The sequence below is a fragment of the Ischnura elegans genome, chromosome X, assembly GCF_921293095.1.
Source record: "Ischnura elegans chromosome X, ioIscEleg1.1, whole genome shotgun sequence".
Taxonomy (NCBI): Eukaryota; Metazoa; Arthropoda; class Insecta; order Odonata; family Coenagrionidae; genus Ischnura; species Ischnura elegans.
The window spans coordinates 3,617,561-3,630,181 of record NC_060259.1 but is presented as its reverse complement, the minus strand read 5'-3'; the positions used below and the strand labels follow the sequence as shown (position 1 = coordinate 3,630,181).

At 38.2% G+C, this 12,621-nt stretch overlaps 2 protein-coding genes across 4 annotated transcripts in view; both read right to left on the bottom strand.

Annotated features, from left to right (window-relative positions):
• Positions 1-12,621, bottom strand: part of LOC124171324 (NADH-ubiquinone oxidoreductase 75 kDa subunit, mitochondrial) — a 151,010-nt gene that overhangs the window by 48,080 nt on the left and 90,309 nt on the right. The window lies entirely within an intron of this gene.
• On the bottom strand, positions 9,286-11,485 carry LOC124171326 (piggyBac transposable element-derived protein 4-like). 2 transcript variants are annotated; one of them, XM_046550474.1, is made up of 2 exons: positions 11,102-11,485; positions 9,286-10,942 (listed from the first exon to the last, which is right to left on the bottom strand). In XM_046550474.1, exon 2 carries the CDS (start codon positions 10,271-10,273, stop codon positions 9,302-9,304), a length of 972 nt encoding a protein of 323 aa, XP_046406430.1. In that variant the 5' UTR covers positions 10,274-10,942; positions 11,102-11,485; the 3' UTR covers positions 9,286-9,301. Both variants share the same exon structure in this region, with proteins under 2 accessions (XP_046406430.1, XP_046406431.1).

The window sequence follows — 12,621 nt, the reverse complement described above, 5'->3', positions numbered from 1 at the left end:
CGTTAAATCTACGACGTGGTTATTATCCTACGGCGCTGAGATTGCCCCGATTGTTCTCCAAGCTCTTGGGAAGGTTCATGCCATGTGCCTGTCGTGTTTTGCCTTAAAATTTTCCACGGCTGCAATTCTATTGCAATACTCCTGCGAGAGCATTTAAACAAAATTGTTCGAGAATAGGACAAGCGTCGTAGAGCAACGGCGTATGCGAAGAGAGGATCGGGGCTCTTTCTACTCCCTCTTGTGCCGCTATTACCACCGCAATTATCAAAATTTCCTCTTTCAATTAATATTGAAAGGGGAAAGTTTGATAACTGTCGAAATTCCAGGCGTATGTCTGCAACATCGCGCGATAGCATTAAAAAAATGCCGCAAAATTTTTTTCTTCATAGCTCCTATGCTCAAAATGGGGGTGCGCCTCTTACACACGCTTATACGGTACTATCATTGTTTTTTTGTAATACTTCTGATTTTGAAAACTCTACTTGGAATAAAATTTGAACAAAAATACTCTTTAAAACAAAAATAATTTTTTGGCAATTTTTTCTTGTGAGCTGATTTTCTTGTTTGTGGAGTCTTTCCCTGATCCAGCTTGTGACCGACGGTTGGAGTTTTTTTTCCCTATGTCTGGGCTTACGTGAACAATCGACCAGATTTAGCGATGTATCGCCGCACATATAAATATATTTTACATTATTTTGGCACTTGAAATTTAACTTAAAGCAGATGCAGTTGCTGTATTTCAAAACTAGACAATTGTTTTAAATATTTTCTTTCATTTCTCTGAGGCTTTGGGGGGGATGATGAACCCCCTCATTTAGTATCACCATTCCGAAATTTCTCCAGTATCTCCTTGCAGCTTAGTGTCAGAAATGCTAGCAAATCGACCAGGCGTTCAACCATGGGTAATGTTGTTCAGGAATCCTAAGTTACGTTTCTCTTCAAGTAACATATCATCTGTGGTGTTTCCTATGAGTAAATAAGATTATTAGGCTTTAATTTCTTGCCTCCAAATGACTAATTACATCCTGGAGTCAAACTGGTCCGTATTGAAAAGGATTTCATGCTAAATACCACAAAAACCTCATATATGAAACTTCCTCACTTAGGAAACTTTTTTTGGTTCTTCGCTGAAAGTTTCGTAAGTAAGTTTCTACAGTAATTATTTTAATGCATAATTAGGACAATAATACTAAAAGGCCCCGAAGCCATGGAATGCATTATGTCACACACACACACATACAATCATATCTTTTTACAATGAACCTCCATTGAAAATATGTCCTCCCTGCAACAAAAAAAATTAGGTTCTGATTTTTCCCCCAACGAACAATGCATTTCCATCCTCCGTACAACGAACCTACAGTAAACTCTTGATTTTACGAAGTCAGGGGGACCGGAAAATTGGCACTTCGTAAAATCGAGTTTCGTAATTTCAATCCTTTTTCAAAAGTCACGAAAAAATGTTCGCTTTTGTTTCTTCCGCCGTTTTTTGTCTTTAGTGGTCTTATTTAAACGTTTTCGGTGGTTATTCTCGGTATTATTCACAGAAAAGGCTTTTTGTTATCGATTTATACTGTGAAAGATCGTTAAATAATTATACCACCATAAAATTCTCATTTCTCGTTCATACTTCAACATCAACGATCGCTTAAGAAATTCCCGACCAGTTTAGAAAACGTAATCAAATAATGAATTGCAAAGTTTATTATAAGAATTTAATGTTATAAATTTGTGGTTAGGAGCGAATAACAACTATTTAGAATGCGTAAGATAGATATTTGTTTCCAGCACCCACAGAATTTTAGCGGCAGCCGGCCTAACCGCCATTTATTCGCCCTCTATTGCTCAGCGACGAGAAAAAAAAGATATACGAGGGCCTTAACCCATTTCCAAAATAACCTTCGTAAGTTAATATTTCGAGTAACTCCATATTTTCAGTTGAATGTGCTATCTTTCCAATTAGTTATTTTCATTGAGATTCAGTAACGATCATAAATTATGTAGGATATCTTCTGGCGAATATTTGAAGTAAATTCAGTTCTCCGTCCGGATACTGTGCTCCATCATATTTGCAGGCGTTGCTACGAAAGACTATTCTTCATCAGGACCATATTCTTCATACTGGATGTGAAGTGCTATCATATAAAATAAGTAGTTCATATAGTATTTCTCTCTTATTTTATGCCGACAGGAGCAAGGTTCCAACCGGAAAACGACTGGAGAAACATCTTCCATTATCGGAGAAATAAAGAGAGAAACGTTATTATCTACATTGATTGTTTTCCTACAAGAGATGTTTCATCATTTCTCAACGTGGGTGAAGTATTGGTTCACTTGCGTGAATTCCCAAAAATGATACGCAAAAACCTGTACCTTCACCTCATTTAGTTTTCTTGTTGCTTTCTCCGCCGTATTGAAAGTGATGCAAAGGATCATTGACATAGAGAAAAGATTTTCTTAGCTTTAGCACTAAAAAATAGTCGCACCATAATCGTAAATAAATATAGTGTGGAAAGAGCAAAGAAAATAATTTCAATTGAAACGTCAGCAGAGAAGAAGAGAGACAATTATAAGCACGGCACCATTTCCCCGATAGTGGAAGATACTTCTTGAGACTCTATCCAGTTAATAACTTACCCCCGTTGCAGGTAAAGATGAACCATGCCCTTCTCCAACATCGGGGAACGTTCCAAGTGGGTGGGGTGAATAAGAGTGGGATGGGGATTGCCTGAGGAAAGAAGTGGTCAGCATATGGTGGGGTGGAGGGGGCAGGAGAAAGAAGGGTGGGGAAAGGGCCTTCAGCTCTGCCTCAATTTACGTTTGGGGGGCGTATTTTTCTACGACGCACTGAAGCTCCGTAACCTTAGGGAGGGAGTGAATGGGAAATGCTGGGGAAGGAGGGGTTTGGGATGCGTAAGTTGGGTGTCGGCAAGATCAGCAGAAGGCCGCAATAGGGAGTAAACAAAGACTTAGGAAAGAAAGTTCCCTCGGCATGGGAAAACGGGGAGACGCGCGAGAAGAAAGTTCATGGTTAGAGTTAGAAGTGCGTCTTCATTACGAGTAGCCTGAAAAATATGTTGGTGGTTAATAGAGCCCAATACTTATAATAATAATAATAATAATAGTTTATTGATGGGAAAATTACCCAATTACAAAAATGTACAATTATCATAAGATTAAAATATTTTTAAGCTCTTAAAAATACAGTAATAATTGTATAAACTTGCTGTAAAAACCAACAATAGAAAAAATAAACACAGTAGTTAAGAATAATAGATTGAACAGTCACATATCTCTTAAACAGTGGAAATAGACATTATCATTATACACAAGAACAAATTATTTAAGTCAATGCACAAACAAAGGTAGTTTTCTCTTTAAATTCTTTGGATTTAAATTACTAAGGTCAATGTTACTACATTTGTAGTTAATGCTCCGCATAGTTCTGGTTAAGGGTGAGTGGAAGGTGTAATTTCTATTAGAATGAGGGAGTGAAAACATGAATGTTTGACTAGTGTTTAAAGTGGGGACATGGAAAGGGATCATTTCTACCAGATGAATAGAGTCAATGTCTCCATGCAGTAGACGGTGAATGAATGTTATGTCCAGGTGTAATCGACGGGTTGCCAAAGGTAACAGATTAAGAAGGGATAGTGTTAGGTCATAAATAATAGGGAGGATATTAAATCTGTAGGATACTAATCTTATGAATCTGCGTTGCACACTCTCAATAGCTTTGATGTGAATGTTATACAACAAGGACCATACAATAGAGGCATACTCAAGAATAGGGCGGATTAAAGTGCAATAGAGGATCTTATAAGTATGAATATTATCAAAATCTCTTGAAATTCTGAATATGAAACCCATTGATTTCGTAGCTTGTATGACTATGGATTGGATATGATACTGAAATGTCAGGGATGAATCAAATGTAACACCTAAGTCACATATTCTACAAACTCTAGAGATAGTAGCATTATTTAAGCTATAGTCGTACATAATTGGAGACTTAATTTTATGAAAGGTTATTACATTACATTTTAATGCGTTTAGTACCATGAGGTTATCATTACACCATTTTTCAAATTTGTAGAGACAATTTTGCAATTTGTTACAATCCTCAAGTGATCGGATGCAGCCATAAATTTTTAAATCATCAGCATATAGTAAGTACTTGAATGGATGCAGGGGGAAGTTGATATCATTAATATACATTAGGAACAGAAGTGGCCCCAAATGTGACCCTTGTGGTACACCAGAATTGGCAGTGAAGACAGAGGACAGAACTCCGCTCACTTTAACATACAAGTTCCTATCATGTAGGTAACTTTCAACCCAGGCTAGAAGTTGACCACTTATACCAGATGCTTTTAGTTTAGCAATTAGAATTTTATGATTAATTTTATCAAATGCCTTTGAAAAATCTGTATAGATTGAATCAACCTGAGAGTGCTGGGACATGGAATTTATTATGTATTCTTGATATGTTAGGAGGTTAGTTACAGTGGAACGACCTGGCCGAAATCCATGTTGCTCTTCCACTATCAACGAGTTTAAGTCAGGAGCTATTTTGTCTACAATTATGCTCTCAAGAACTTTGGTTATTACAGACTGAATTATAATTGGTCTGTAGTTCGACACATCAGTTTTATCTCCGCTTTTGAAGATGGGTACAACATAACTGGTCTTTAGTGCACTTGGGACTGTGCCACTTTCCAGGGATTTATTAAACAATATGAACAAAAGATAGGCTAATGAATGACGACAACTTTTTAGGACGATCCCTTTGTTAGATCTAGATGAGACAGTTTGCTGATAATGTTTTCACAAGAAATGTGAAGCTTGCTCAGATTGAGTGTTGTGTCATAGTTAGGTATAACTAAGTTGTTAGGCTGTTGATTGCTGTAAACTTTGACAAAACAGGAGGCAAATAGGTCAGCTATTTCTTTATAATTTTCAGCAATCATTTTGTCGTAGGTCATGTGGTGAGGAAATTTGTCCATCTGTTTGGTTTTCTTGACATAAGTCCAGAAATATTTAGTATTATGTGAAATGGATGATTGAACCTCGTCCATATACTTAGAGTAGCACTCTTTAGATAGGATTTTGCACTTTCTTCTGATTTCAGAAAATTTTGCATAATCTAAATGACTCCCAGTTCTTTTAAACGTTTGATGATGCAGCTTCTTAAGACATATTAAATTTCTGAGCTCAGCAGAGAACCATTTTGGAAAGCCATTACTTTTGATGTTAATGATAGGAGTGTAAAGTTGGATAGCATTGTGGAGGACACTGTAAAATGAGTGAGTCGCGTTATCAATATTTTGATTAGAGAGTATTTGGGGCCAATTAATATTGATCAAGTATGTAGTTATAAAGGCTTTCAAAATCACAGGCTTTGAAGTCATACAATTGCATTGAATACTCAATCAGCTCAATAGGGTTGGACAAGCACACATCAAAGTGAAGGGCGGGATGATAATTATCACAGACAGTAAATGGATCACATACAATATCACAGTGTAATTTGCCAGAGGATGTAAACACCAGGTCAAGGAGTGTACCATGCTTATTGTGAACAGAGTTCCTTTGAGAAAGCCCTAAGAATGACATACCGTTAATAAGGAATGAAATTGGTGACCTATCTCGTGAGCCAGATCAAAATATCTTAATGTTGGGAGGGCAGCGTGCACTTCTCTTTTATTTGGTGGAATTACTTATGATATATAGGTTGTTTATTCAGGAAGGCTGTTATATACACAAGAAGATATTACTAAAAAATCTGTTATTTTTTCTTTTTGCCCTTCTCCATCGCCGCTTCCACCATGGTTTCTCACTTGCATAAATGGGAATGAAATTGGTGACCTATCTCGTGAGCCAGATCAAAATATCTTAATGTTGGGAGGGCAGCGTGTACTTCTTTTTTATTTGGTGAAATTACTTCCTCACTTTCATCTTCGTCGTCACTGCTATTCTGACTAGTCCCGGCCGCTGCTTCTTCCGACGTATGTACCGGCGTCCCATTGTCGCAAGCCCGGAGATCATCGTCAAGGGCAATATAATCGTTTGATGTTGCACGCTGTGCTCTTCCTGCTTTTTCCAAGAATTTTTCAAAAGCATCTTTAAGCCTCTAATCTCCTCCACGATTTTATCCGCTGCAGCTTCCTGAAGGTATAACGTAACGAATCAACCATAGCCGTGATATTATAGCAGTAGAATTACACCCATGTCTCGTATAGCGCAAGGGATGCGTTCCTTGGGGTCTTTGCGCTATACAAATTTGCTTTATACGAGAGTGTTTTAACATTGGGAGGATAGGGATGCGTTACTGGTAGCATAGGTCCTGGGTATTGAATTTCCTCTAAAAGATATATATTCCCATAAATAGCCTTAGAAAAAATTATTTATACAAATGTTTATAGTTTAAAACATCTTTAAAGATAGTATGCACGCATTTGAAGACTTTTATTCACGTTTAAAAAAATTCTTACGTGCTTTTGAAATTCCCTCCTATCGTGCGGGTGGGCTAACATCTGCTATCACAGGGGTTCGTAATGCCTTGCCGGCAGTTGACGATTTTTCAAACCAGTCTAAAAACAACTATTGTGTCACCCAGGCCCTTTTGTCGCGCATCAAAGTGACAGGCAAATGCTACTTTGAATGCCATTTCATAGCTAGCGGAGTTTATGAATGATAAATCATTTTAATTTGAAGTCCTCCGAGTCATTAGCAGCTACGTGAAACAGTCTTTAAATGCCTTGAAACCTGACCCAGGTTTTCCTTCCCTGAAAATGAATGTACGAGAATGCATTCTTTTCCAAAAGAATATCGTCTCGTCAACACTAAAAACTATTTGAGGGGGGAAAGGAGCCAATTTCAATCACAGCTTGGAGTTCATCAGAAAATGTTGCAGTGACTGCGCTATCAACACTTGCAGATTCACCCGATATCGCCGCACTGAAAATACCGGCTTGACGTTTAAATTCTGGAACCAACCGGAGCTTTCACTAAATGTCTCGGAGCGATTACCACTATCGTCTTTTTGTACTGATTCACTATGAACTTTCCGTATGTGTAGACCGCTTGGTTGAAGTTGGTGTGGCTGAGGTCACTGATGTTTTAACTTCGTCTTTATTCAGAATAAGGCATCGTGTGTTTAAACTTCCGTGCAATATCGCTTTGACGTTCTCCATTTTCAAAGCAATTGACCTATATCAATTTCTCTTCTAGGTTTATGGTTTTTCTTGATAAATTCTTGATTTTTCTACCCGCATTCCTATTTTTTGCCATTTTCTCTTGGTTTTTACTCTGCATGGCTCTATCGAAATCACCTTCTACTTCTGAACTGTATTCTTGAGACGCAGAGGGCCTATGACTGCGGGGAGGGAACGAAGCTGTTATGTTTGAGACTCTATAGGGGACCCTCTTATATGTTGATGCTATTCATGCGCAACTCGGCCACCGCTCCATTTCTCCCCCGTGAATACCAATGACCTTGAAGGCTTTAGCGTAGACCCTCAACCTGGAAGTCAATCGCCCGATAACCTATAATGGCAAAAATTACATCTCAACCAGTATTGCTAAAAGAAAGTCATTTCCTCTAGCCCCACGCTTAATTAATGATCTAAGTTAACTCATTCTGTTAAGGAGACGAGATAAATTACTTCGGTAGGCCGGCTATCTGGACCCAATGACGAGTAATACTTTTGGCCATTGCACAGCAATGGATTTTGATTAATATATAAACAAAAAAGAAGATTTGAGGCAAGCAATAATATTAATATGCGTAAAATGATAGAAATTTCGTGTGTAATTAGCACAAGTTCACGTTTTATCGCGAGAGCAATTAAGATTTTTGATTAGGCTACACTGCGTTCCAATGTTTCCCCAAGGAACGAATTTGCGCTATATCGAAATTGCACTAATCGAAATTGCGCTATACGAGACATGGGTGTACTAGTATGCTAGTTGTATCAATTACCAACCTCGAGAACATCCTCATGATGCGCTATCAAAGGGAATCCGGTCGATTTCCAACAATTTGCGATTGTAGTGGAGGAAATAAAGTACGTCATTGAACCATGCTTCGGCGATGAAAAATGACAATTTTATCTACTTGGCCATTTTAGTAAAGTTAACAAAATCGTTATTTCTCATCGCAGAAACACGGCTCAGAGACGTACTTGAATGCCTGATTGGCAGGAGTGCGATGCAAACAATCATTTTTTGATGATGGCATTGATTGATAGATTTTCAAAATGCAGTCAGAGCGGTCACTTTTGGGGAGGGAGGCCCACCGCTCAGAGGGTCGAGGAGAGGGGCCAGCGAGGGTGAGCTCGTCGAGGAAAGGGTCCCGGATTAGGGACCCTTCGAAGTGCTTCGGCAAAAAGTAGTCAAGTAGTCTTCGAAGTACGTCACAGCAGCCTGCCTTGCGAACGTACCAGGTACGTTCACAGCAGTGCAAAGGGTTAATTACGAGTGTACGAAATACCCCGAGCGACCTTCCTGACATGTTAAACTACAAAGTATTGTCGATGCGATGTTTACGAATAGGCACGTAAATAGGGGCATTATGTCAGTCGCGATATTTAACTGAACTCCTACATCCCCTAAATTCCCACCGTGAGGTTTTAGGCGAACCCTTTCCTTCCAAAGTTGCACTATCATTTATGATTTCACACTTTTAATGGACTACAGTCGGAAACGCTGATTTTTTTAGCTAACTGCGCTGGCGTAACTAGTTTTGTTGACAAATATTTTGCCATAGTTCGTATAAACGAATGCCTTTCGCTCCTGGGGACCGATCCGAGGTTCGTAAATTCAAAATATTTCGTATAATCGAATAGCGCCAAGTATTTACCATAGGCTTTTCGCCAGGACCGCAATATCACTTCGTATAATCGAAAACTTCGTAAAATCCTGCTTCGTATAATCGAGAGTTAACACTTAGCATGCCGGCCCAAAAACTGCAGGTCATTCCCTGTGTGCCGGCCGTTTTTGCTATTTTTCAAAAATCTATTACAAAGTAAGCACTCAACTCATGATAATGTTACTTACCTCATTTGAAAGCTCTTGATTTCTTCTTTCAAAAATATTGCATTTTTTAGCTTTTTCTTTTCAATATATTTTTTATGTTGTTCTTGGAAAAAGAACTGTTTTTGAGTTTTCCAAAAATTTGACCAAATACTAGTATGCTCATATGATTTATTTTTAAGGTTCAGCATTGAAAAAAAGCTTTAAAAAACAATAAAAAACCCAATTAAAATATCATTTTCCCAAAAAGTACATTTGAAACTACTCAAAGTGGAGCAGAAAAAAAATTTTTAGAGTGAAAAATTTTGAAGCATGGCTCCACACACAGAGCTAGTTTGCACTCTGAACACCAGTAAGAAGTGTCTTTTCTTTTTGCTTTTCCACTTTCTTTTTTAACTCTAGCAGAGCAAACTTTGCACATTTTCTGTATTCTTTTCTTTCCTGGAGGGATTGGAATTTTTTCTAGGAAGTGATTCCCAGTAGAAAGCCTACCGAGCTGGCCTCCACTAGAACCCTGTCGTGGAGAATCCCCCTCACAAATTGGCAGCTCAGTACAAAGAAGTTTCATGAACTGAGTTACTGACATCTTCTTTCCCTTTACCTTATTATGCAGAATACATGCATTCACTACACTCATGAGAAGACAATGGAAAGTGAGTTTCTTCCACCACTTCACAGTTTTGTGGTCAAATACCCCATATGACATCAACTGGTCTGTTAGGTCAACACCAGCCTTATTTTGGTTATAATCTAGAACACAAGCAGGCTTTGTTTTTTCAGTGCCCCTTTTTGTTTGATATGTTATCATTTGAGCAGTGTGCCTTGTACTCAGCATGTACACTGGGCGTTTGTCTTTCCAGCATATGGCTAGAAGATTTTCAGACCTACGAAAAATTTGTTCCCCTTTTTGAAGAATTAGATTTTTCCATTCTCTTGGCAAACCCCTCCTATTCTTCATTACTGTACCTACAAGAGCTGTGCCAATTTTTTCAAGTTCTCTTGCTAGTTCAGGACTTGTATAGAATCTGTCAGTGTACAAGGTACGGCCAGCTCCAGATAAGCTGCCTAATAAATTAGTAACAATATTGATTACAACATTGCTCTGGCCACAAAATACACTAAAATTCCAGACGTAACCAGAGTCGGCTTCCGAAAGCATATACAATTTTATCCCATATTTATTGGGCTTTTGAGGCATGTATTGCTTGAATTGCAGCCTACCTCTAAATGCGCACATACCCTCATCTATAGTTATTTTTTCTCCAGGCAGATAGGCCTGCTGAAAACGACGCTGAATACATATTATCAATCAGAGGTCGAACTTTATGGAGAGGATCATGACCTGGCTCCCCTCTCTTCTTGAACAAATAATTATCATTCAAGTGAAAGTTGGAAAGAATGAGTAGGAATCGGTTCCTGCTCATGACATTTGGGCAATAGTTACATGCAACAGTAGGGTCTTTACTCCAGTGATCGATTAGTTGAGGTCTCTGGCTGATACTTTGGTGGAATATTATAGCTAAAAATTTTTTTATCTCTACTAGAGTAACAGTTTTCCACTCATTCATTCTAGATTTGACTGTCAAAGACTCAGAACTTCTCATTTTTCTCAACTTTTGACGTGCATATAAATTAGTCTGTTGTTTGAACATATCAATAAGTTCATTGTCAACAAAATACGAAAAAAAGTCCAGCACAGAACTATTTACATCTAGTTGGAAATCATCTGTCACTCCACAAATATCATTGAAAACATCCAAAGTCGGTATAGCATCCACCTCATTCCATAATGCTCTAGGATCAGGTTGCTGGAGTCTGTTTCTGCTTTTAGAAGCACCAGCAAGATTTGCCGGTATGTTGTTGGTGATTACTGTTTGGTCCATGTCCTCATTTTCTGATTCCGAATCTGAACCAAAAATGAGTAAATGTATCGGTAAATGAGGAAAATAGTGACAAAAAACGTATGGACACAAACATAAAAAAATGTAAACAAATCCAACTGACCAAACATATATGTTTCACGTATATAGGTTAGGAATTTATGACGGCAAATTGCTCTACTAACCTTCATTATTTTGAAATTCCTGCAGAACATAGTCAGGATCATCATCAGAATTGTCACAAATAATATCTTCATCACTATTATCACCTTCTAATAAGGCTTGAATATCACAGTCCTTCAACTGGCGTGAATCCATTTGCATGCTGTGAATGTCGAAATGACAACAGACGAGCAGGTGGCTAGAAAGCATAATATTTCTGCATGCTTATGCCATCTATCGGCTTCAAATGGAACTAACTACACCAAGGAATGAACAGAGACACACGGATCACGTCTAGTGACGGAATAACTAATTTAAATGGTGTTGAAATGAGCATTCCGTCAATTGACGTGAAAAGCAGTTTTGGAGTTGTCTCATCATTCCGTCAATTGACGTGATCGGCACGCTAAGTGTTAACTGTATGTACTACAAAAATTCTGATGAATGAAAGAATTCTTGTAGTCATGTTTTGACTTTCTACTGAATTTAGTATGATACTTCTTTAGAATGAAATAATGAACTACATATATTTTAGTCCAGTTTATCAGATGTGATTTGTGATAGTAGGAGGTAATAATGCTAGCAGACGAGGTCTCTAAGGGTCTCCGTATTCATAGTCGCGACTTAATTGTTTACTTGAGACCGTCTTTATGAAGACCGCCTTATTGGTCAAGGCAAGCTTATTTGGTTGCCGCTTTCATAGTCAACAAATAAGCTCGCCTTGACAAAGCTGGTCTTGATCAAGCTGGCCTTGTTTGAAACACGGCGAGCTTCGTCAAGCAAATGCTTATTGAAATCGACCAATCACGGACGACGTTACATTTGTTTACTTGACAACCAGCTCCATAACACAAAGTGGTGAAAGAGTATTGTGATCGTTGGTGGTTATTTCGAGTGAAGAGAAGTGAAGTTTACAGAAGTTTGATTATGGCATCCACGTCGACCAAATACAGGCACTATACCATTTTGGAAAGAAAAGTATTCCGGGACATTCTGGGAAAAAACAAAAACAAATAGAGGACAAAAAAGGAGATGGAGCGACACTTCGCAAAAACGAAGACGCTTGGAGAAAAATAACGCAAATGCACAACACGTCGAGTGTCATTGTGCATGAGGTATGGTAACATTTTATAATTCTACGGTATGGAATACATTTGTGATAATTGGTTTTGCCGGTAAACTGTGAGTGAACGAATAAGTCATTCATTTCAATGACCTTCAGAGCAGTAATAATTTCAGTATTATAATGCAGCGAACGGCAGCTCAACATAAGAAATGGTAGTCGGACATCAAGCAACATCAGAGGAGTGCATTAACCACCGAAAAGCAAAATAGAATGAAAACTGGCAGAGGCAGGCCTCCTTCATCACCTGAAATTGACCCGGAGATACATAGTATTGTGCCCGAGTTAATGACAACAGCCCCTACAATATTCAACTCCAACATGGCTCCAGAAGGAATTGCAGGTAACGTTTTAGTGTTGTAAAAATAGATATTACATAGATAAATGAAATTTTTATTCTTTAATTAACTTTTAATTTGT